Source organism: Neoarius graeffei, chromosome 26 (genome assembly GCF_027579695.1).
Source record: "Neoarius graeffei isolate fNeoGra1 chromosome 26, fNeoGra1.pri, whole genome shotgun sequence".
Lineage (NCBI taxonomy): Eukaryota > Metazoa > Chordata > Actinopteri > Siluriformes > Ariidae > Neoarius > Neoarius graeffei.
In genome coordinates this window covers 2,855,390-2,879,889 of record NC_083594.1, presented here as the reverse complement: position 1 = coordinate 2,879,889, position 24,500 = coordinate 2,855,390, and the positions used below count along the sequence as shown (strand labels likewise).

Sequence of the window (24,500 nt, the reverse complement as noted above, 5' to 3'; positions counted from 1 at the left end):
GAGCATCCGAAAGAGAGCCTGGGTCAGTTTTTGAAACCAGTGTGCACTGCACTGCTGACTTGACTCTAAACTAGCCAAGTGGGATTGGATACTGACGTATAGCCCGTAGCTCCAAAAGCACTCTTTCACACAGCACTGGTTGTCAACTTTTCTTGGCATAGTCTTGTGCAACTGATGTTAGAATCGGCTTGCTTTTTTTTTTCTGAAATAGTTATTTTTACTGTCTGCCGGACTCCTCCCCCTCCCCATTCCTACAGCATTCGCCATGTAAGAATGAACCCCCCAGTCTGTGCAACTCCTAGTAGTGACGCTAGATTTGAGGCAGGTAGGGATGAGTGTCACCAATCAGCCATTTTCTTTTAGCCAAGTTGTTGGTGTAATCATGCAGTTCTACTGACCTGATCTGTCTGGATCAGAGCCAGACAATAATAATAAACGATAATATGCGTTTTTTTATCTGTCTGTCGCACATCCACTTTTTGGGCGCGAGAGTGATATCGCGTATCTATTCATTTTGTCACAAGCATTGCTGCTGGTGTACAAATCTCTAAATGGTACAGGGCCCAATTACCTCTCTGATATGTTGCAGCGGCCTAACCCAATCAGATCTACCAGATCGCAACAGAAAAATTTACTATTAAAACCAGTTGTTAAAACAAAGTGTGGTGAAGCAGCTTTTAGCTACTATGCAGTACAGCTATGGAACCAACTGCCAGAGGACATTAAAAATGCTGCTGCTGTTGGCAGCTTCAAATCTAGACTAAAGACCAAGTTGTTTTCAGATGCTTTCTGTTAAATAATTAATATTTTTACATTTTTTATAATCTTTACTTTCTCTGCATGTTTTAAATTTACTTTAACTTTATTCTATTTTATTCTGCTAGTTTTTTTTTCCCTTTCTCTTTCTTTTTCTCCTTTTTCTTTTTGGCATTTTAATATTTTATTTCTACTGTTTAATTCTTATTATTTTCTTTTAATTCTTTTAATTCTTTTAATTAATTATTTTAGAATAAAGAAAATTATTTTATGTAATTTTATTTCTCTATTGTTTACTGTTTTGTTTTTACTTCTGTAAAGCACATTGAATTGCCATTGTGTATGAAATGTGCTATATAAATAAACTTGCCTTGCCTTGCCTTGCATTTATAAGTAGAGCGCGTGTAGTCGCGTTTTACTGAATCTTGTGCGTATCAATTTGTCAGCACCAGCTAGCAAGCACTGCGGTAAATATAGCGTTGTTTGCACACCAATCGGAAAATATCGGAAAGGACCGAAGTATTCCGAATGGTTTATTTAGCAGGTAAAACAGTTTTGTGAACTATTATATCATTGGTCACTGAACCGGAAGGCAGTGTATCTCAGCCAATCGTGTGAAGTGTTTTAAAAATACCCAAAAGCACACGGCATATCGTTCTGTCTCATCCAAACATCATAAGTTTGTGTACAAATATGATCTTAGAGTAATTATATGACCGTGTGAAGACATACGAAGTCATTTGATTCTGATTGATGATGGTTTTTGTAGTTTGAATTTGACATTTTCCTAATGCCAATATACAATTAGTTTGATAATATTTGGTCTTATGTAAGTTTTATTTAAAAATATTATGAAATATATTTAATCTGTTCTTGTGTAATTGTAGGTACTGTAAGATTGTAAATGATAAAGATTATATACTTTTTAGGAAGTCTGAATTTTGAGATTGTCTCCAGTCATTTGTCAAAATCTAGTTTAAACATGGGTAGATTGTTTAATGTTTTTCACTTTCATGAAAGGTGGTCTGAACAAAACAAATATGATAGCATTTTTAAATATTTGATAGTGATTTTATTTTATTCAGAAAGTCAGATTTTTCATCTTACTATTAATTAATAGTGGCAAGACTACATGGATTTTAGACTTAACTATATCAAATGATGTAATATTAACCTAGTCATATTTGAAATGCAGCATTATACTACTGGCGGTCAAATTGGTAAAAATAGGCTAGTCACATGATTTATAGTAAAACAGTAACCTAGTCATATAACAGAAAACTAGTCATATTTGTAAGGTTTTGCAGTATATAGTTCTTCATATAGTTTTTGATCTAAAATCTTTACATTTTTAAAGTTCAGTTCTGATCATAATGTTTGTGCAATACTATAAACTGTGGATAAGTGTTTGCTGATATGGTTTTCACATCACTGTATTAAAGGATATGTATAGTGCCATAATTATGATATTATATAGATTAACATCTGATATGAATGTTTGTTACATGTATTTAGTTTTATTAATAAAACTGTTCTGTTTATAGATGTAGCTACTCTTGAAAATATCTACCAATGTATTACTTATTTTTCTGTCCCCACTAACTGGAACAAATGAGGGATATTTTTACCCATGTTAATATTTTCTGTCCCCTGTTTCTACAACTAGTGAGAGATCTGTCCCCTATTTTCAGATTTCTAGATTAGGCTCTGTGGATAACGGGGATCATCTTACCGTCTCCGAAGCAGCGTTTCCTTCTTGCGTAGCTTCCGTGACTGAGCTGTGAGCTTAGCAGGGAGATTCCGTTGATATTGCCTAGCCATGCACCATTAGCAGACCACAAAGCTTAGGAATGTTTAACATATTTGATTTACTTTAAAGTATTCAGCTGACGATGTAATCTGACTTGCATGAGTACACAAAGAGGGTTGGGGGATTTTTTTGTTTGTTTGTTTGTTTTTTATTTGAAATGTTGGAGGAGTGTGACTTTTTTTTCCCTTTTCTCTTCTTTTTCCAGTGAAGAGTTCCATTGCAGTTTGTTTCAAAATCAGGTTCACCGCTAGTGGATTTAACGAGTAGTATCCAGTCTGTATTCATCTGATTGTTGATGTGATGATGGTTTGTTTGTTTGTTCCCCCCGAGATCTCTGACATGCTGAATTTTCTCTTGTGAGCTGCAGGTTTTTCATTTAAATCAAGTTGAAAACCCGGTGAACAAATTTAATGATTTTTTTTTTTTTTAATTTTATTTTGTTTGTATCATTACAGAAATCTTGGCAAGTCTGGATTGAGGGTGTCGTGCCTTGGGTTAGGTAAGTGCTTTCTGTAGGTCATCATGAGCACTGTTGTGAGAAGGTAACATTTACATGGTCTGCTGGAGTAATTCCATCATTTGCAGGTGCTTCTCTGTGACTTTTTCATCCAGGTCGACCGCGTCACTTCCTGTTTATCTCAGTCAGAAAATTACTTCGTTTGAGTTCCATCTGGATCTGAGACGTCAGTAATTTTGCGTGCTGATGCTGCCTCTTGCATTTATCTTTATCGTGTGTCCACTTCCTGAACCACAAATTGATGAATGCTTTGGAGGAATAGCTTATGTGATGGGAGATGTATGCCACTGTCTCAGAGTATGCAGAGAGCCCATGACTTATTATTATTATTATTATTAATAAAAAAGGAAAATAAAATCATTATATCTGAAAATATTTTCAGGCTGCTTGTACCACACAATCATCCAGAAGTTCATTCCTTTATCACAGAGGAGACTTTAAAAATATTACACTCAGAGAAACTAATCCTGTCCAAATAGAGCTATGAGAGAAGGGGCGAAGCTTGGGTAAAGCAATTGTTCATAGCTACCGGATTTTTTTTTTCTTCAAAGGTGACCTAATCTTTGAAAAGTTTAAGATTACGTAAGATGAGAGCTCTAGCGGTCAAGTCAGTGAAGTTTAACTTTTTGAACGATTTTTTAAAAAATTTTTGCTATTCTTTCTTTGATTCCCACCCACACTGACATCTTGGCAAAAAAGCACTAAAAAGGTTTGTTGTGTCACTGCATTTCTTGTCATTAAGTTTAAGTTAAGCACAGCATGATTTTTCACTCCCATTAAGAGTATCTGGCTGCACTGGGCGCCTAACGAATTCGGAACAGGCTGATATGGGGGTGGCATACAGCCGCTTTGGGACGTGTCTGTGAAAAGACTGACTGACTGACAGGTAGCACAATCGTTCCAGCCCAAACTGTAGTTTTATAAACTGCATAACGCGCATGCGCTGATCATGTTTTCTAAAATCTTTTCCAGGTTAATTGTGCTATTAAGAAAAAATTGCAGAGAGCACCTTTAGTTACTGCTCACGCGTTCCTGTAATGATTTAGGGTTACGCTTGTCTGTGGATTAGAAGAAAGCTCTTCAGAACAGTGTTTTTATTTAGAAATGTGACGCGTGTTAGCTGTATGGACAGCAGGGAGTGATTTCACGTTTTTTTCTACAGGAACATGGGTGACGTTTGGCGGTCAGATCACAGACGAGGTAAGATCTCACCAAAACACATTAATCTTAAAACAGCTTGGATTAAAATAATATACAAGTTAAGAGAGGTTTGAATTAAAGAGACTGAAGCAGCTCTTCCCCCGTTTTTCCCTCTCCTCCTCTTTTCCTCTCCGGCAGATGGCTGAACAGCTGATGACTCTGGCTTACGAGAACGGGATCAATCTGTTCGACACGGCTGAGGTCTACGCTGCAGGAAAGTGAGTGAGCCAGAACTCCTCGCCATGCCGTGTTTAGTCGTCACCAGGCTCTGGAACATATGTCTGTGTTCCAGTTTAACCCCTAACGAGTCATACGGTATAATCCGACTGAATCATCCATGTTTGGGTTGTGGGATTTTTTTTGTTTGTTTCTTTTGGGGTTTTTTTTGTATGAACGCGGGTGTTGAGTCCATCCAAAGGTCACAGAAGTGGCACAAAAGTCAGGCAATTCATAAAACACCTTTAACGAAGAAGAAACTTGTCGGGTCAGATTTAACCATCAGTAAACCATCAGCTTTTCTTATTAGCAGGGTGAACCTGGGGGATTAATTTTCTCCACGTATACAATGACACAACCTGGAGTCATTACCATGACGGTACTTTGATTTGCTACGGTTTACTAAACCAGACGTGCTGTCAAAGGAAGTGGAGCCGATAGGAAAGCACTCCTGGAGGAATCAAATCTAAAGCAGTTAAACCCTTTTTTATGAATCACTAATTGTCAGGACGGCTTTGTGTTTTTGTTTTGTTTTGTCAGTTTTGTGTTAAAGCTGAATTGAGCTTTCCATCATGTTGAGGGGGAAAAAATTATTTTAAAAAAACTATAGACAAAATTTCAGCTTGTGAAAGCTTCTTAATCGTTTATAATTTACATTAAATCATGCATACATGTTCGAGTGTAATAATCTGAGTTGTATTGAAACGCACTACACCAGGGCTGTAATATTCTGTATTAAACAAGGAAAGGTTCAGTATTCGACTCCAGCATGCAGTGATGTCAGGGGTTCCCAAAGTAGGGTTTCGTTTACAAATGAGGTCATGAGAGAAGCTCACATGAAGTAATACAAGAGATACTGCTCTGACTATGAAGATGGAATTTGTGTGAATATTTTGAAATTTGAACAAGCCACATTTAAATGACGTGTACATGTTTGTTCAGTCCTTTCACTATCCTGGCATATAGCACTGTGTAGTTTAAACTATGCTAGTTAAACAGCTAGCTTAAAAATGGACAAATTTCCCCATCCATCTACCTTTTTGCTAAACACTTGCACCATCACAAATCACATATTTGCATGCTATTTGATTTAGTGTTCCAATTTTAAAAACCTCTTCTGTTTAGGCATGCAACAAGAGATCATGCGACGATGAATTGCAATACGAATTTGACCTATCCAGTCAGTGAAATAAATGAATCATGATGATTATCAGGCTGCATAATCGCTTCGTTTTTCCTCATTGTAATTGCATTGTTTAGACAGCAGAGAGTGCAATAATGGGAATACATGTGACTTCACTGTAGGCGGAAGTAACACAGCTCTAATGCCACAAAAACGGATCTAAAATATGAGAGCTGCTGTGTGACTGACTGTAGAAATAGATTTAACAAGAAATCAGAGTTCTCTGTTTACACGCTGCTGAAAGATAAAGAAAAGAGAAGTAAGTGGAGGCAGGACAAATATAAGCTTATTAAAAAAAAAGTCTTAACTTTTTTTTCATTTTTAATAAAATTCATATTTTGATGTATAGGCTGAGTTTAGTCCAACCTTTACAAACATATAAGTGAAGATTTAGAAAAACAGAATGTACTAAAAATTAAGGAAAAGAGTGCGATATTTTGGTGCCACTCGGAGATCATTATCAAGCGAGTGTTCATAAGCCAAGTCAATGTCAAAACATATAAAAATAGATTAGGATAGTGCTAAACAAAAAGTCTGGCCTGTAAGGAGTCCAATTGCATGTTGAGAGTTGATCATCTTTCTCCAATTCTCTACATTAGATCAATTCTCAACATGCAATCGGACTCCTTACAGGCCGGACATTTTGTTTAGCACTATCCTAATCTATTTTTATGTTTTGACATTGACTTGGCTTACGAACTCTTGCATGATGATTGGTCTCTGAGCAGCATCAAAACGTAGTAATTAAATTTTTATATCTATCTATCTATCTATCTATCTATCTATCTATCTATCTATCTATCTATCTATCTATCTATCTATCTATCTATCTATCTATCTATCTATCTATCTATCTATCTATCTATCAAAAATATTGTGGGGAAAATCGAATCATGATAACCAATATCATGAACTGAATTGTATCGTGAATTGGGTGACTCATTACATGCCTACGCAAGTTACATTCAGACCTACGTTCTGGATTTTCTAGATTAAAAAAGATCTTTGACTGTAAGGCCAGAGGTTATTTTTTGAGATGCGGATCATGACAACAATCACAATGACCGTGGAAAGTTCAGAACTCCTTTTGAAAATTCATAATGTCCACTTATCAAACGTTTTGGGAACTCCTGAGTTAGGCTGACGTGTTGATCCACTCTATATGCTCACTGTATAACTCCAGATTATAGAATCAGCGTGTCACAAAATATATATCCAGTAAAATGTCTCTTGAGATTTACCTACCGTACATGACAATAACTGTTAGAAATTAACCACTTTTAATATTTTGCTGACGTTCTTTATCTGTGCATGTTTGATTAAAAAAAAAAAAAGGACATTTTATTACATCCCCAAACTAACAGCTAAATCTGTAATGGGATGTTCAGCAGCTATCATGCGTATGCATGTGATGGTCACGCATCCACAAACCTTTGGCCATATAGCTTTGCGGATGCTGTAGTCCTTTACTGCGATCTAAAACACATCAATAATGAAGCTCCACACACTGCTGACCTTATTAAATGTATTCCAGTGCACTTAGCTGTCTGGAGACATTTCCGTCTTCCTTACCACAGGGAGCAGTGACCTCAGAAACGCAGCCTAAAACGCTGTGAGCAGTGAATTCCTTCCTCTAATCGCCTGAGTCTCGCCTCGCCTCACTTGCTCGTTCCCTGTAGACTTGTAGAGCAGCCTGCAGCAGAATGTGAAGAGCAGTATGATTCAAAGCTTTATTAGCAAACAAAATGAATTGCGCTCTGCAGTTAGCTTGGTGCTAAACACTGGAGGGGGTGGGGTTCTAATGGGGGGGGGGGGGGGGGGGGTTTGGAACACTGGAGGCCATGATCTCATACATGCAAAGTATGACACCCTGGAGTAAATATTCACCCTGTCACAAGGTGTGTGCGCGCGTGCATATATACACTCGTAACCTCTCACTCTTAGTCTTTCTCTCTTTCTCACATAACCTGACAAAAACCCAGGCTGTACCACCCACACGCCCGTCTGCCTCCATCTCGATTACACAGTGTTCTCACGCAAACTCCCAAACAAATCTGAGCATTCCAGATCCTCAAAGCAGCCAAGATCTAACTGAAATGTTCACGCACAGATGTTAAATTGAGATGCTTTCAGCAGAACTTCCCATTAGAAGCGATACCAACATGAGAATCTTGCTGATTGACTGCTTTTGAAATGATGACAACTGAAGGGGCGAGAAGAGACCTGAGGGTCAGACTCATCTGCATGGTGCGCACTTCCGTTCCGTTCTGTTCCTCTAGAGGTAACGAGGAGTTGCAGGTTGAGGAGGCCATGTTTCAGAAGGACGGCTTGTTCCGTTTGACGTATTGAGTGTGTGGTGGAGCTCTGATCGACACACTCTGGGGGGCCAATTAGCAACCACGACGCTCCTATTAACTGCCGTAAAGAGTCTCGGCAAATGAGCTGTCAGTGGTGCTCACCTAAGCGTGCAGAGAAAAAGATCTGCAGGATGTTTAAAAAAAAAAAAGCGCAGTGATGGTACTTGGTGTTCATCTCCTGTCTCGTCCATTTAAAATGATGGACACGTCATACAGTAACACCACTGACTCTTCTGCAATCAGGAACATTTTCATCTGATGGAACACTCTGAGGAATCTCCCTCTGTTTTTCTTAAATTCATAGACCTAAATTCTGTCTGTGGTCCACAGTCTTCAGAGTTGGTAAACAAATAATGTTTGTTTAATTTGCACATGCTGATGACTTCCTTCCTTGAGATGATCATCCGTCATCACCAGCACCGAACCCACACAAGCTGAGTTTACATGCACACTTTATTATTATATTCGGAATGAATTAATTCCAATCTGACTTCGGACTGCGCAGCCGCAAAGATGGCAGCATAATAGAAATTCACCCCCGACAACCAGGATTAAATAGCTCTGCAAACTCCGTAAACTCACTTTAAAGTTGAACCTAAACTACGGATAAGGGTGAAATTATGACGAGAGACGGGCAGAATAAAGTCAAAACCAGAAAATATGCACAGAATGCTGATTCACATGATAGCCCCAGCCGTGAGCCGTCCCCAGCTAGCTGCAGCTCGCCAGCTAATGCTAACGGAGAAGAAGGCGAGGACGCCGACATGGAGGTCAGTCTGAACACCATACTTGCAAAGAGAAAAAGTTTCCGACAAGACGACAAGCAACAACTGGGAGAAATTAAAGAAGAAATCAGCAAAACCAAATTGAGGCTCGACGAGGCGGAGGAACGAATTTTGAACACAGAGGAGAGGCTACAGTCCGTGGAAGAAGTGATGAAGGAGCTAATAAAACTCCAGACTCACCTGGCAGCAAAACAAACAGATCAAGAGGGAAGATCTCAACGAAATAATGTCAGGATCTACTCTGTAGCGGAGGGGTCTGAGAATGATTCCACATCAGTGATGAGCTTTGTTGAGGAGCTGCTGAAACATAACTTAGCCCTGCCACCTGATATGGATCTCCAGATCGAAAGGGTGCACCATGCGCTTGGACCAGCACCACGAGAAGGAGCCCCTCCGAGATCCATTATTGTAAAGTCTCTGAGCTACAGAACCAAAGAGGAGATTCTCCAAATAGCGTGGGAGAAGAAGGGCTTTACTTGGAAGAATAAGCAAGTTAATCTAGACAATGACTATGCACCAAGTATACTTGAGAAAAGACAAGAATACGCGGAGGCAAAGAAGATCTTGAAAGAAAAGGGAATATGATTCCAAACACCCTTTCCAGCCAGACTGCGAGTCTTTTACCCGGACGGGACCTGCACCTCACTATCTGTGCAAGGTTTTACTTTTTTAGTTATGGAAAGCCACAGTTGATAGGAATCAACAAGTCGGGGGGCTGAACTTGTCAGTATGGATGAGGTTTTTCTTAGGGGAATTAGCTAAGAAATAGTTTAATAGGGAATTAGCTCAAGTGGTAGAGCGCTTGCTTTGCATGTAAGAGGTAGTGGGATCGATGCCCACATTCTCCAAAAACTGCCACCTTGGTTGCATTTGTCATCCTCGTTAGTATAGTGGACAGAATCTCCGCCTGTCACACGGCAGACCAGGGTTCGATTCCCCGACGGGGAAGCTTTAAAAATTTGGGCGGCACGGTGGTGTAGCGGGTAGCACGGTCGCCTCACAGCAAGAAAGTTCTGGATTCGAACCGAGCAGCCAGCGAGGGCCTTTCTGTGTGGAGTTTGCATGTTCTCCCCGTGTCTGCGTGGGTTTCCTCTGGGTGCTCCGGTTTCCCCCACAGTCCAAAGACATGCAGTTAGGTTGATGTGGGGCGGCCTTGAGCAGGGTACTGAACCCCTGACTGCTCCCCGGGCGCTCTGGTGTGGCTGCCCATTGCTCTGGGTGTGCGTGTGTTCACCGTTTCAGATGGGTTAAATGCAGAGGATGAATTTCACTGTGCTTGAAGTGTGCATGTGATGAATAAATAAAGGTTTCTTCTTAAATGAGGGCCCTCACTTAAAAAGGAGGTTATCTCTCATACAGGCTGCTTTGAACCATCTCACACAGGGTTTCTTTTTAAACCCCACTTTTGGAAGTTCTAATGGACATTTCAAGGTTTTAAATCCTGCTATTAGTTACTTTGTTCAATGCATGTTCGCTGCTGTTCTGTGCAGCAAGAGAGATGTCACACTAACCTTATGTAAAGACGGTGAAATGTCCTATCACAACAGTAATGGCAAAGTATTCTCATAATGTAAAAGTGATATCCTTTAATGTGAATGGAGTACTTAATCCAGTTCAGAGAAGTAAAATAATATCAAAATTGAGGAGGGACGGGGCACAGGTGGCTTTCCTGCAGGAAACACATTTAACAGAGATGGAACACTCAAAACTAAAAAGAGGAGGATTTATACATTTTATTTTGCTCTTTTTATAAATCAGGCCACAGAAGAGGAGCTGCCATTCTAATATCAAACCAGGTCCAGTATGAACATATTTCAGAGTCCAAAGATAGAGAAGGTCGTTATGCGATGTCATAGGAAGGATTGGAGAGTTGATGATTACACTCTTTTTAACATGTATGCCCCTCCAGGAAGTGATTGGTCCTTCTATAAAAGATTGATATGATGTCTACTGAATCCCAAGTTGTGCTTATGTGCGGAGGAGATATGAACATAAGGTTGTCCAGGATGGATTCATTCAAATGTAACCCAGGACAAAGAAATTGGTATTGTGGATGTTTGGCGGGATCTCTACCCAACTAGCCGAGACCACACCCATTTTTCTTCACCACACTCCACCTACTCAAGGATCGATTATTTTTTTTAAATATATATATATTTAAGAGGGACAGCTTCCGAATCCAATCATGTAATATTGGAACTATTGACATGTCAGGTCACTCACCGATAGCGATGATAATTAACGTTAGTAATAATCCAAAATCTACACTATGGAAGCTGAATTCAAACATATTAAATAACCCCCAGATAAAAGAAATGAAAAAGGAAATAGAAACCTATTTTAAAGAAAACAATAATGGAGAGGTGTCCCCACCTATTGTGTGGGACGCATGTAAAGCAGTATTAAGGGGGGAAATAATTTCCTGCTCCTCAACTCTAAAGACACTTTTTTTTTTTTTTTTTTTTAAACTTTTAATTTTTATTGGATTTTTTCATTCAAATACAATAATACGCAAAAAACAAAGACAAAACCTTCCATTAACAGCTTATAGGTCCTTCCATTCGGTCACAATGCAACAATTCTGTGTTGTTCAGTTGTCATGACTATAATTTCTAGTGGTATGATCCTTACCCTTTCTGTAACAATTCCATTTCTCCCATTTCCTTTCAAACTGTTCCTCCCTCATTCTCAAGGTATGTGTGAACCGCTCCATATCACAAATCTCCTCCACAATGCTCAGCCACTGATCTCTAGTTGGGGGGTCTGCCTTATACCAGGCCCTTGTAATTGCCTTCCTGCTAGCCACCAATAATACTTTCACCAGGTATTTATCTTCTCCTTGTACCTCCTCTTGTGGGATGTTCCCCAGATATAATACCAAACAAGTCTTAGGTATCTCGTATCCCAGTATCTCCCTCAGCACACTCCAGACTCCCTCCCAGTATCCCTCCATCTTTTGACATTTCCAAAACACGTGTATGGTCTGCCTCCGCTTGACCACACAACTTCCAACATGATTTCTGATCTGGTGTGTATCTCCCCTTAACCTTTGGTGTTATGAAAAACCTTATGTTCTTCCACCCAAATTCTCACCATACCCTAGAGCTAGTGGCTGAGTGTTGAACCTTGCACACTTTATACCAGTCGTCTTCTGTTATTTCTATTCCAAGCTCTTTTTCCCATTTTTCTTTAATATAGACAGTTGAATTACTCCCACTGGCACCTATAGCTTGGTATAGAGCTGAGATTACTCTACATTATCTCCCTTCGTATGCATTTATCATTATTAAAATAATCATATTCTGTTCTTTGGGTTCTTCTAACTTTATTTCCTTTAAATAATAATCCCTCACCTGAAAATATCGAAAAAGTTTGTTTGCCTCCAAATAAAATTTCTCCCTTAAAGCCTGAAAACTCTGCATTTCCCCCCTCTCAACTAGTGTACATATTGCTGTAATACCCCTATGTGCCCATCTCTCAAAGCCCCAATCACTAATTCCTGGTTTGAATCTCTTGTCATGGGTTATCCACCTCAGAATCTTTGCTTCAGTCTGTAGTCCATACTTTCTCACTACCAAGTACCAAATCCCCAATATGAATTTAGTTATTGGGTCCAACAATCCCTCTTAAACAATTCCCTATCAGTTATTAATATTTGTACTGGGCTAGCCTCTACCTTCATCTCTATATCCTTCCATCTAGCTACATATTCTCTATTACAAGTTACAGCCCTAAGCTGTGCAGCATAGAAGTAGTCTTGCAGATTCGGTACTGCCATGCCCCTTTTGTCCTTGGGGAGCTGCATGGTGCTATATCGAATCCTTGGCCTCCTACCCCCCCCAAATGAACCTGGATATCCATCTATCCCACTCCATAAACTGTTTCTGTGGTGGTATTACTGGCAGAGTTTGAAACCGGTACAATAGCCTCAGTAATACATTCATCTTAATTATTTCTATCCTTGAACTAAGATCCAATTGGAGTATTGACCATCTTCCTATATCCCGTCTGAGTTCCTGGTTAGGGGCGGCACAGTGGTGTAGTGGTTAGCGCTGTTGCCTCACAGCAAGAAGGTCCGGGTTCGAGCCCCGTGGCCGGCGAGGGCCTTTCTGTGTGGAGTTTGCATGTTCTCCCCGTGTCTGCGTGGGTTTCCTCCGGGTGCTCCGGTTTCCCCCACAGTCCAAAGACATGCAGGTTAGGTTAACTGGTGACTCTAAATTGAGCGTAGGTGTGAATGTGAGTGTGAATGGTTGTCTGTGTCTATGTGTCAGCCCTGTGATGACCTGGCGACTTGTCCAGGGTGTACCCCGCCTTTCGCCCGTAGTCAGCTGGGATAGGCTCCAGCTTGCCTGCGACCCTGTAGAACAGGATAAAGCGGCTACAGATAATGAGATGAGATGAGTTCCTGGTTAATCTGAATGTAATTTGCAGCGTATAACCTCCCCACTCCCTTTGTGATGTTCACTCCCAGGTATCTAATTGTTTCTGAATTCCACTTAATTTTGTATTTCTTTTCTAACTCTGGTGTAGGGGCATAGTTTATAGCCAGGATTTGTGTTTTGGTAACATTAAGTTTGTATCCTGAGTAATATCCATATTCCTCCAGTAGGTTCATCAGTGCAGGGAAGGACTCACTGGGTCGCTCCAAGTAGGCTACCACATCATCTGCAAACAACCCTATCTTATGTTCTCTACCATTCACCTCCACCCCTTTGATGCCCTGGTTCTGCCTAATCGCCTGTGCCAATGGCTCTATAAATATTGCAGAGAGAGTTGGAGAGAGACTGCACCCCTGTCTAGTAGACCTTCCCAGACAAAAGGGGTCCATGAGACTACCATTCACCTTAATCCTAGCAGTCGGTTCTTGATATAACGCCTTAATACACTGGACAGATTCCTCATTGAAACCAAATCTTTCTAACACCTTATACACTATATTGCCAAAAGTATTCACTCACCTGCCTTGACTCACATATGAGCTTAAGTGACGTCCCATTCCTAATCCATAGGGTTCAATATGACGTCGGTCCACCCTTTGCAGCTAGAACAGCTTCAACTCTTCTGGGAAGGCTGTCCACAAGGTTTAGGAGTGTGTTTATGGGAATTTTTGACCATTCTTCCAGAAGCGCATTTGTGAGGTCACGCACTGATGTTGGACGAGAAGGCCTGGCTCTCAGTCTCCGCTCTAATTCATCCCAAAGGTGTTCTATCGGGTTGAGGTCAGGACTCTGTGCAGGCCAGTCAAGTTCATCCACACCAGACTCTGTCATCCATGTCTTCATGGACCTTGCTTTGTGCGCTGGTGCACAGTCATGTTGGAAGAGGAAGGGGCCAGCTCTAAACTGTAAAAACAGTCTGCATGCCTAGGTGCTTGATTTTATACACCTGTGGCCATGGAAGTGATTGGAACACCTGATTCCAATAATTTGGATGGGTGAGCAAATACTTTAGTGTATAAGTAAGTCCAATTGACACTGTCAAAAGCTTTCTCTGTGTCTACACTAACTAAAATTGCACTATTCTTCGTTCGTTGAGTCTCTTGTACGTGTATCATCCTCCTAATATTGTCCTGTGTCTGTCTTCCTGTAATAAAGCCAGTCTGGTCTTCGTCTATAATGTCAGTCATGAATGTCTCAAATCTTTTGGAGATTATTGAGGTGCACATCTTGTAGTCTACATTTAGTCCTGATATTGGTCTATAGCTGCTACAATGCTCTTTATTCTTGCCCTCTTTGGGTATGGTTGTGATAATGGCCTCCCTCCATGAAGGAGGGATTTTCCCTTCTTTTTGTGTCTAAATGAGGCCAACAATACCGGGGTCAACTCTTGTCTAAAGGTTTTATAGAATTCTGAGGGGAATCCGTCACTGCCAGGAGATTTATTGTTCTTCATCTTAGAGATCGCCCTTTCCATTTCCTCCTCTGTGATATCTGCAGTCAATAATGTATTCTGCTCTTCCCCTATTGATGGTAGATCCAACCTGTCCAGGAAGTTTCTCATATCATGTTCGTCTGCCACTGCTGGTTGTGTGTATAAGTTTTGATAATATTTCCTGAATACTCTCTCTATTTCGTCTGGTTCAGTAAGCAAGTCATTAGTTTGGGGGTCTCTAATTTTGTATATGGTGTTCAATGCTTGTTTTCTTATACGTCTAGCCAGTAATCTGCTTGCTTTGGGACCTCCCTCATAATAGGTTTGTTTGACAAATCTAGCCTTCTTTTCCACTTCTGACAGTAATATATTATCAATTTTATTCTTTGTTTCTTTCATTTGTCTAAGTACCTCTGGGTCGCTTGTGGCATTGTTTTCTCTCCAAATCCTTTAAGTGACCAATTTGTGTCTGGTAGTTCACTAGTCTGGATTTCTTGCGAAGCGTTGTCAAATTCCCCCTAATGACTGCCTTAAGCGCATTCCAAAAAATGGTTGGATCTACTTCCCCATTATCGTTTTCCGCTACATACCTATTTATATCCATTTTCATCCTTTCCACCAGGTCTTTGTCATTCAGTACCCCCACATTCATCCTCCACACTGTAGTCCTCCTTCTCTTGTTTAAGTTTATTGTCAGGTAAACTGCGTTATGGTCTGATAAATATGCTACCCCTATCCTACAGTCCTCTACCCTATGCACATCTCCCTTTGTCATGAAGAAATAGTCCAACCTTGAATACGTTTGGTGTGGGTCTGAATAGCACGTGTAGTTTCTCTCCAAGGGATGTAGGTCTCTCCAAACATCTACTATTCCCAAATCAACCAGTTGCGTACTCGTATATCTACTAAGCCATGTCCTATTCTTTTTTGTACTAGTCGTATCTAAATTGTAATTCATCACCATATTGAAGTCCCCTCCACATATTAAGATTCCCTCCAATTCTACATTAACAATGTCAAATAATGATTCAAAGAAGGTTTTCTTGCTATCTGGAGGTGCATACAGTATACACTGATCAGTGTCACTCTCTTTCCCTCTAATTTACCCTTTACCATTATGTACCTTCCCTCCCTATCACACATTTCTTTTTCAGGTTCAAATTTGGTTGAATTTGTTATTAATATTACTTTGTTTGTGGTAAGTGCTATAAAATTTGTTATACCCAAATCTCTTTAGTTTCTCATGTTCCTCTGTAGACAAATGTGTCTCCTGCAGAAACACCACCTGCATTTTTTTCTTTTCTGAATTTGGCCATAAACTTTGCCCTCTTAATTGGACTACTCAGCCCATTCACATTCAGTGATACCACTTTAACACCTTCATGCTGCATTATACATCAGTTCCCCAATGCACTTTCATTACCCATAAGCTAAACATGGACACAAAAAAAACCATCAACAGCTGTTCTAACTAAACAACAGTAAACAAAAAAATGATCTCCCATGGTAAACTGGGGTTCTTTATCTCTCCCCATTTCCCCTGTTGGTGAGGAGAGGGGAAATCCTCTCATAAGAGGGCCCCTCTTAGCGATGGAAAACTCTCCAAACTGAAGTCCTCCGTTCACACTAAAAATGTCCAACATATTCCAACCATCACTCCCAGCCTTGTCCTTATGGTTCTTTTAAAGCCAACAAAACGTTAGGCATAGGGATATATCTTTACCCACACTGTCCAAACCTCCCCACTTAATGAAGAATGAAATAAAATAGAATAGCATACCCCGTTCAGTAAAACAAGTAGGCTAACCCTAAAAAAAACAAAGGGAAAAAAAACCCAACAACAAACAAACAAAATGGGTACTGAAATGGGGACATAAACTTATTTTTAAAAATTCACCTAAAACCATTTCTTTTTTTACCATCAGGTCACAAAACATGTAATCTTTAATGAATGATATGTTAAAAGATAACTTTAATTTTCTGAGATGTAATAAAAACATATTTATATGCCAAAGTCAAGCCTATGAGTTCCAAAATGATGTCTGTTACATTACTTCTGTTACGATTGTCCATCTCGCGTCTGTTACAAATTAATTACAATCTAGCTATATACCATGTTAATCTTATTGAAAGAATGTGTATGTTTATTCTACTACACATGTTTATTAATTATATTTGCTAAAACATCACCTTCCTATGTTTCAAAAAGTAATTCTACATTGTTAAAATTGAGAATATATATGTCCACAACACTTCTGTTACGTTCTGACTTTGGCATATAAATATGTTTTTATTACATCTCAGAAAATTAAAGTTATCTTTTAACATATCATTCATTAAAGATTACATGTTTTGTGACCTGATGGTAAAAAAAGAAATGGTTTTAGGTGAATTTTTAAAAATAAGTTCATGTCCCCATTTCAGTACCCATAAGCGTGGAATCACTCTCATATATATATATATATATATATATATATATATATATATATATATATATATATATATATATATATACCGTACATGTGTGGGCTATGTCATTCGGTTCGTCTCTCATAGCATGTGTAACAGTACTTAGCAGCTAGCATCTAGTGTTTCCCCTCATCCTTCACCCAAATAAAATATGCCTAAAGGCTACTTGCGTAACTTTCAGAAATCAGCCAGGGACCAAATAGAGTCTTCGGGAAAAATAATAAGAATCCAAATAGAAAATACAAAAGTTCGTGCCTGTTCTGTGATATAGGCCACAGAGATAATTTCTTCTCGCCTCCTCTCATTTCTTCCAAGTGAACCGTTTCAGTTCCTTCCTTGCTGTCCCAGCGACGTCGGTCTCCTGGTCCCCATCTCTGCGCCACTTGAAAGCGGACTCAAGCTGCTGCTCCAGCGTCGGTTGTTCCTCTATCAGTCCATCTACCTTCATTCCCTTCTCCTCCTCCATCGCCCGCGCAGCTTCTTGTGGACTGCCGTAGGTCTTGACGCCTCCTTGCCAGTGGACTCTCAGTGCCGTTAGTGGTGACTGGAACCTAATCCCTTCTCCCTTTAGAATTCTCTTCAGTCCTGCATAGCTACGGCGCTTTGCAGCGACCTCCACTGCGTAGTCGTGGTCGAACGTCACTCTCCTTCCCCCAATCTCGATTGTCATCTGCCAGGCCTTTTTGAGGATGTCGTCCTTGATTTGGTACTGCAGGAAGTTGACAATAATCGCTCTGGGGTTCTTGTCTGGGGCGGGTCTCAGTGCCAATGCTCTGTAAGCACGTTGTATTTGTAGACTAGCATCTTCCCCGAGTTTAAGCTCCTCGCGAATCAAGCGCTCTATAAACTCGGGTGCCGAATCCTTCTCTGCGCCCTCTGGTACTCCCCAAACTCGAATATTGTTCCTTCTCGATCTCCCTTCTAAGTCAGTTACCTTCTCCTGTAACCACCTTTGCTGCTTGAGGGAAGCAGCGAGAATCCCCTTCAGATCTGCATTCCACTCCTCGGTCTCCACCACGCGCTTGTCTGCAATATCTCTGCCCTGGGCTTCCATTCTCCTGTCGATGGCCTCGAACCTGTTGCCCATCTCCTCCTTAAAAGTGGCTAGTTCTTGTCTCAACATACTTCCTAGATTTTGAATACTCTCTCAAATGTCCTTCATTTCTTTTCGGTTTTCCTCACTATTGGTCCCAATCTGCTTGGACACGTTGTCAAAGCCGGCCTTCATGCTAGCTAGCATGTCGTCGTTAGCGGCATCTGACCTATCATCTCCCTTTCTATCTCCCTTTTTTTTTCTCGCTCTCTTTGCTTCTTCTCCATTTCTTTTTTGGACTGTTCCCTTTTATTACTCATCCCCTCTCTGGTTGTGCGTTTGAATTTTGGCTTTTCGATATTTTATCACTTCATCCACCGGGGGCTCCTGATTTAACGTCTATCCACTCATTTGCTAAACCGATCATGTTTAGGATGTCTTCCTGCTCTTGACAATCCCCGTTCATCCTTCTCAGTCGTCCAACATGGCGAGCTCGCTAAGCTGTGATTTAAGTTTGTTTAGACTGTAATGTCAGGTGATGTTGACTGTAATGGAAATTAATCACAATTCATCCCCCTTAAGAATGGAGAAAATTGTGATCTGAGTGTGACTTTCACTGTGGTATGGGTGTTGGTTTGAGCCAGATGAGTATAAGGTTTGAGTATTTCAGAAACTGCTGATCTCCTGGGGTTTTCACACACAACAGTCTCGAGTTTACACAGAATGGTGCGAAAAACAAAAAACATTCAGTCGCGTGAGCAACAGTTCTGTGGGTGGAAACAAATGCCTTGTTGATGAGAGAGGTCAAAGGGAAATGGACGGATTGGGCCGAGCTTTTTTTGCCAGGAAAGATATAGTAACTCTTATCATTCTTTACAACTGTGGTGAGCAGAAAAACATCTCGGCATGTAACAGCAGAAAGAACACATTGGGTTCCACTCCTGCAGCCAAGAACAGGAAGCTTAGAATCAACAAGTTCCTATTAAAGTCGTGTGTGTGTGTGTGTGTGTGTGTGTGTTCCAGGGCCGAAGTGGTGCTGGGTAACATCATAAAGAAGAAAGGATGGAGGTACGCCGACATCTTTAATTTCCTCTGTCTGTTTCTCCGCTCAGTGGAACAGCCGTGGGCCGAGAACAATACGAAGTGCGCATGAAACATTAATGCAAGCCACAGCAGCGTCTCGTACAGTATTGAGTTATGGATCAGATGCACAGTTGATCTCTTTAATGTGGTTAAAGCATCTCCACTTACTTATTAAAAATCAGACTTTAGAAATTAAGCTGTCTAATCTAATGTCACGTGTCTGGGCTCGAGCGAGAAAGTAGAAGGTACCAGTTCTTTCTAGGTTCGTATGTGTTTGAAAATAAGCCATGCATTTATTAGCATTCAAGATATTTTTAATCTTCTGTGTCTTGTAATTTAAGCTGCTCTTTATGAACCTTAAATACGAGTCATTAACATTTTTCATCTCCCTCTCTCTCTCTCCAGACGCTCCAGTTTAGTGATCACCACAAAAATATTCTGGGGTGGAAAGTATGTTCTTATTGATCCTTTGGTTTTGTTTTAATAATGCTGAGGTGTATTATGAAATGGGAGTCAGAGTTTAGTCGGTTATTGTCCAACACTGAATCTAATATTCAGCTAGATTTGAAGGTTGATTGGCTGCTGAGGTCTGTTTTTGTACCACTTGTTTTGTATGACCACCTTTTCCTAGTTGAAGAATTTTATCTTTTGTGGGTTATTGTAAAAATGCCTTCAAACTCTGTAATAAAATAGTTATTAAATATTAATACACATACACCCCATGCCGTATATTACACTGTATTATTATCTGGCATAAGCTACTTCCGGTAAAATTATGCGTTCTGATTGGTTCCTTGGTGGGCAGAATCTTCCCATAATGCCCGTGGGCGATTACGGACTTTCTTTCCAAGGCACCGGATTCAGTGTTACAAAAAAACAAAACAACAAAGATGAATTGGAAATAAAAATGGGATTAAAAAAAAAAAACGGCCAAAAGACAAACGAGCCGCCGAGTTATTCAAGAAATGAGCAACAAAGAGCATTCAGAAACCGCGAGCAGAAATTCAATTTTGAAACCGCTAGCTGTTTATTTTGCATGCGTGACTCAACTATGTTACAAATATGACGCGACTAAAAGCATCATCATGCCTCATTATAATGACCGTCTGTTTTAATCTTAGAAATAAGTCATATAATAAACTCCTCCTTATTAACCTTGCTTGCTCAGTCTTTACAGGAAAATATCAGATTGAGGTCTTTTTGTACGGAGCGAGCCTACGGTTCAGTCTGTACTGTCAAGACTTCGGTCTGATGTTTTCCCGTAAAGGCCTCGCCCTCAGTTAGTAAGGAGAGATTAAGGAATTTGCTGCCTTGCTTGCGTGTGGCATGAGGGGTAACGAGAGTACAGTAATGAGTTATACCTTGTAAGATCTTTGTTTTTAATATCCAGCAGTATATTCGTGACGGGACGCAGTTATTTTTCCAGTCCGAAGAATCGTAGCATAATCACAGAACTGTACAAAGTTCAAAGCCATCTGGTTAATTATTTAAAAACCGAAACAATGACCTCCGTATCCTCGTAAGACGTTTCCAGCAAGCTTGACTACTTTAACTGTACAGTAAATTCTACGAACCCCCTTGAAATAATTTCTTTTTTTGTTGCTGTAGAGCTTTATTTTCCTGAACTTTCCACTCGGAGAGCAGATTCAGTTTTCCCCAGCGTTATTGTTCGAGTTATTGAGATTTGGATTAAACCTGTTCATTTTAACTTACCAGTCAAGCTAATAATGATGACTTTATTTAGGTAGGTTGTGATTTTCTAAATTAACAACCCCAATTCCAAAAAAGTTGGGAAGCTGTGTGAACTGTAAACGGAAACAGAATGCAGTGATTGATTTGCAAATCATGGAAACCCTATATTTCATTGAAAATAGTACAAAGACCTGTTGAAACTGAAGTTTTATTTCTGACATGTAATTCAAAATAAGCATATATTTTTCAAAAAACAATTAAATTTCTCAGTTACAGCATTTGATATGTTGTCTTTGTACTATTTTCAATTAAACATAAGGTTTCCATGATTTGCAAATCATCGCATTCTGTTTGTGTTTACAGTTTACGCAGCGTCCCAACATTTTTGGAATCAGGGTTGTACATATTACTATATCACTAACTAAATTGTGTTTAAAAAAAAAAAGCCTCTTCACTGGACCTCCTGGGGTTCACCGGAGACCCCGCTTAGAGAATCTCGCTTGTGTTTTAAATGTTAAACATGCACTGTGATAAAATGCATTTAGAAACGTCCAGTTAATATCAGGATTGATTTTATAAATGCTAAATATAAGTAAAATATTTCACTGATTTTAATCCTGTTTAATTTTGAGGGTGTAAATTGATCATTATGGTGTTTTGTTTTTTAAGTAGATTTGTAGAATTTTCTTGAATAGACTAACAGAACCTGGTTGTTTTTAACGTTCTCCCAGGGCAGAGACTGAAAGAGGTCTTTCCAGGAAGCACATAATAGAAGGTGAGTCCAAGTCCAGGACATCACACGACACCATGACCAGAGTTCCACGTATTAAGAGAGAGGGAGAGAGACGTTGTTTAAGGTGTTTCACTCCCAGGAGAAGTCGGTCCTCAGTGAGCTGAAGGTTTCTGTTTAGTGACGCGAGTCTGTATACATCAGGACTGCCTAAATCATTTTAAACACTGTTTTTATCATATTTACACATTTAAAAGCAAAAAATGTAAATGACCTTTTAAGATGCCACGTTTTATGTCAAATCTATTGAAATACAATTCTGCGTATTTTTTTTCCTTTCTTTTTGTAAAGAAGATCTCCAAAAAGGAATATTAGAGCTTAATTCCAGCTGCTACTTACTGATGTGTTTTACTGGCATTTTTTTCCCCTTTAAACAGTTATTTTACATCATAACATTACTGAGTCCATATAGAAAGGAGGAGTCAATCTAACACTGGGTGGGGCTCAAGTGTCTTGCATTTAAAAAAAAAAAAAAGCTAGAACTGGACTAAATATGAGAGGAAAAACATTACTGTGGGTGAATAAATAAATGAATCAGGTTGCTTTGTGGTTATGGTGTTTATATAGTAGGATGATGCACTGCGTTCATTAATATACGAAAGGAAATGTTCGAGCGCGTGTGTGTGTGTCTCTCTCAGTATAGTTCTGAGTGTGTATCATACATGTCAACCTATACGGAATGTCCATATTTTATACGGATTTGATTCAATAAACGTAGTATACGGGCGTACAAATAAAGTTATACGGATTCTTTAAAAAAAACTTCAATATTTATTTAGAGCTATAATCAATTCACACGATGATAAAAGAGCGCATAACATTTACAAACGTACTGTACACCACAGACAGCCAGTAAAGAGTCTTATGAAATCGCGCGTTATCTTGTGGTAGCAAGACTTCGTTCCACTTTTGATCATGCACACACCGCATTGCGAGAATCCCGCCAACCGGGAAGTAACATTTTGTTTGAAAAGCGTATTTCCACCTGAGCGACTTTCACTAGTGACTGAAAAGATTCTGAATGGGCACTCCGGCAAGATCAACACAGACACTTGCTGTGACATGCAGCCTCGTGAGGTATTGACCCCTTTCACTGATGTCACCCGAAACCGGAAGTAAATAGACCCTGCGCCATTTTGGAAGACCAACAAACTCGTGATTAGGGGGAAATAACGTCAGCGGTATGTGAACCCACGAGAATAAAGTGGAGTGGCAAACGACTTAAACAAACAAATCTGAGCTGTTTTATTTATGATTTATTGGCCTAACAGTAGACTTGAAAGAAACCTGTGTGAGACTTGGCAAAAAACTGTGGATATAATGGATAAGTCTGTGCATGATCTGCGGACACTTTGAGGTAAGCAAACGCAAGAAATTCAGATTTAAAACATGCTAAATTGGCCCCAAGTTGATAACTGTATGAGGAGCAAGCCTCCCAGACTTCTACAATTTAATAATAATAATAATTTAGGATGGTTTGGGGCTTGCTCGCTGCTGCCAGGTTGGTTGTTGAGTAGCCTGACTGTTTTGTTTTTTTTTCCTTGCGTGTGGCATCATTGTTGACGCGAGGTTGTTTTTTGAACATGTCAATGTGGACACGATTTCCCCTGATGAGTTATGACTTCAGATGCGATGCGTGTGTGGAGTCCGCGTGATATGTGCGTAAGATATAGGCTTCTCATGTGTTTGCAAGCACACACACCCCCCCAAGGGGAAAAAAGGGACCCCCCGAAAATATCGGCATAGTTCGAACACTGAGTGTAGGCACTGGGTGTAAACAACAAATAGTTTACAATGTCTGGGTAGCAAACAGATGGCAGAATTGGTGTCCGGTCCTCCTTATGTTTCCATTCTCCCTTGCCGCGAGTCTTATCATATGGGTCAAACCCATCAATCACAGCCAGTTTCTCCACATACCGTGCCCTTTCTGCAGCTGGTAATGTACTCACATAACCAGAATTATCAGCCATCGTGTCACTTTACTCTCACTCGTACTTTGTTTTATATTGTGAGTGCATGTACTTGGTCTTCCAATATGGCGCCTAACAAAATCTTACGGCGCGGTGACGTCATGTGAAAGGGGTCTATTGGTGCAGAGCGCTAAAAAAGCTGTCATGGAGTACAATTCAGAACATTAGAGTGACACTTTGTGTTTTTGTCAAACATTGGAGCTTTGTATTCATTCTGAAGGTTTATTGTTATTAATATTGAATAAAAAGTAACTTGGATATATCATTGTTAATTATCATTCAAATTTAGGTAAATTATTTTAATTTGCATCTTATAAGGATTTTATAAGGGAAATACGGATTTTGGAGGTTGGTTATACAGGTTTGATTGACCAAAAGTTGACATGTATGGTGTATGTATGTGTCCGGTTTACTGCAGTGAAGTGGCTGTAGTGTGATGTGTTGGTCTGTGATGCGACTCGATGGCTGTGACGGTGATTAAACACGTGTTAATGCAGCATGTGAAACTCCACAGGTTTAAAAGCTTCACTGGAGAGATTGCAGTTAGACTACGTGGACGTGGTGTTTGCTAACAGACCCGACCCCAACACGCCTATGGAAGGTGAGACGGCGACTCGGAGTGACTGATGATGAAAAGTATAACTATAACAGTATAAAAATTACTATTTTATTAATAAAATAATCATGTGAATGTTTGCAGTTAGTCAATATTTGCACGTAAATATAATGCTCCATTTCTGTTTATCTGTGCAGCCGATGGCTTTGATG

The 24,500-nt window shown here is 39.9% G+C and overlaps 1 protein-coding gene across 5 annotated transcripts in view; it reads left to right on the top strand.

The window, feature by feature from the left end:
- kcnab2a (potassium voltage-gated channel subfamily A regulatory beta subunit 2a) overlaps positions 1–24,500 on the top strand; it is a 157,427-nt gene that overhangs the window by 116,151 nt on the left and 16,776 nt on the right. For all 5 annotated transcript variants that reach the window (XM_060909944.1, XM_060909946.1, XM_060909948.1 and 2 more), the window contains 7 exons: positions 3,022–3,065; positions 4,246–4,283; positions 4,422–4,501; positions 19,221–19,265; positions 19,686–19,730; positions 21,704–21,747; positions 24,247–24,333. In XM_060909944.1, coding sequence (XP_060765927.1) covers positions 3,022–3,065; positions 4,246–4,283; positions 4,422–4,501; positions 19,221–19,265; positions 19,686–19,730; positions 21,704–21,747; positions 24,247–24,333 — 383 coding nt within the window. The remainder of the gene's footprint in view (positions 1–3,021; positions 3,066–4,245; positions 4,284–4,421; positions 4,502–19,220; positions 19,266–19,685; positions 19,731–21,703; positions 21,748–24,246; positions 24,334–24,500) is intronic.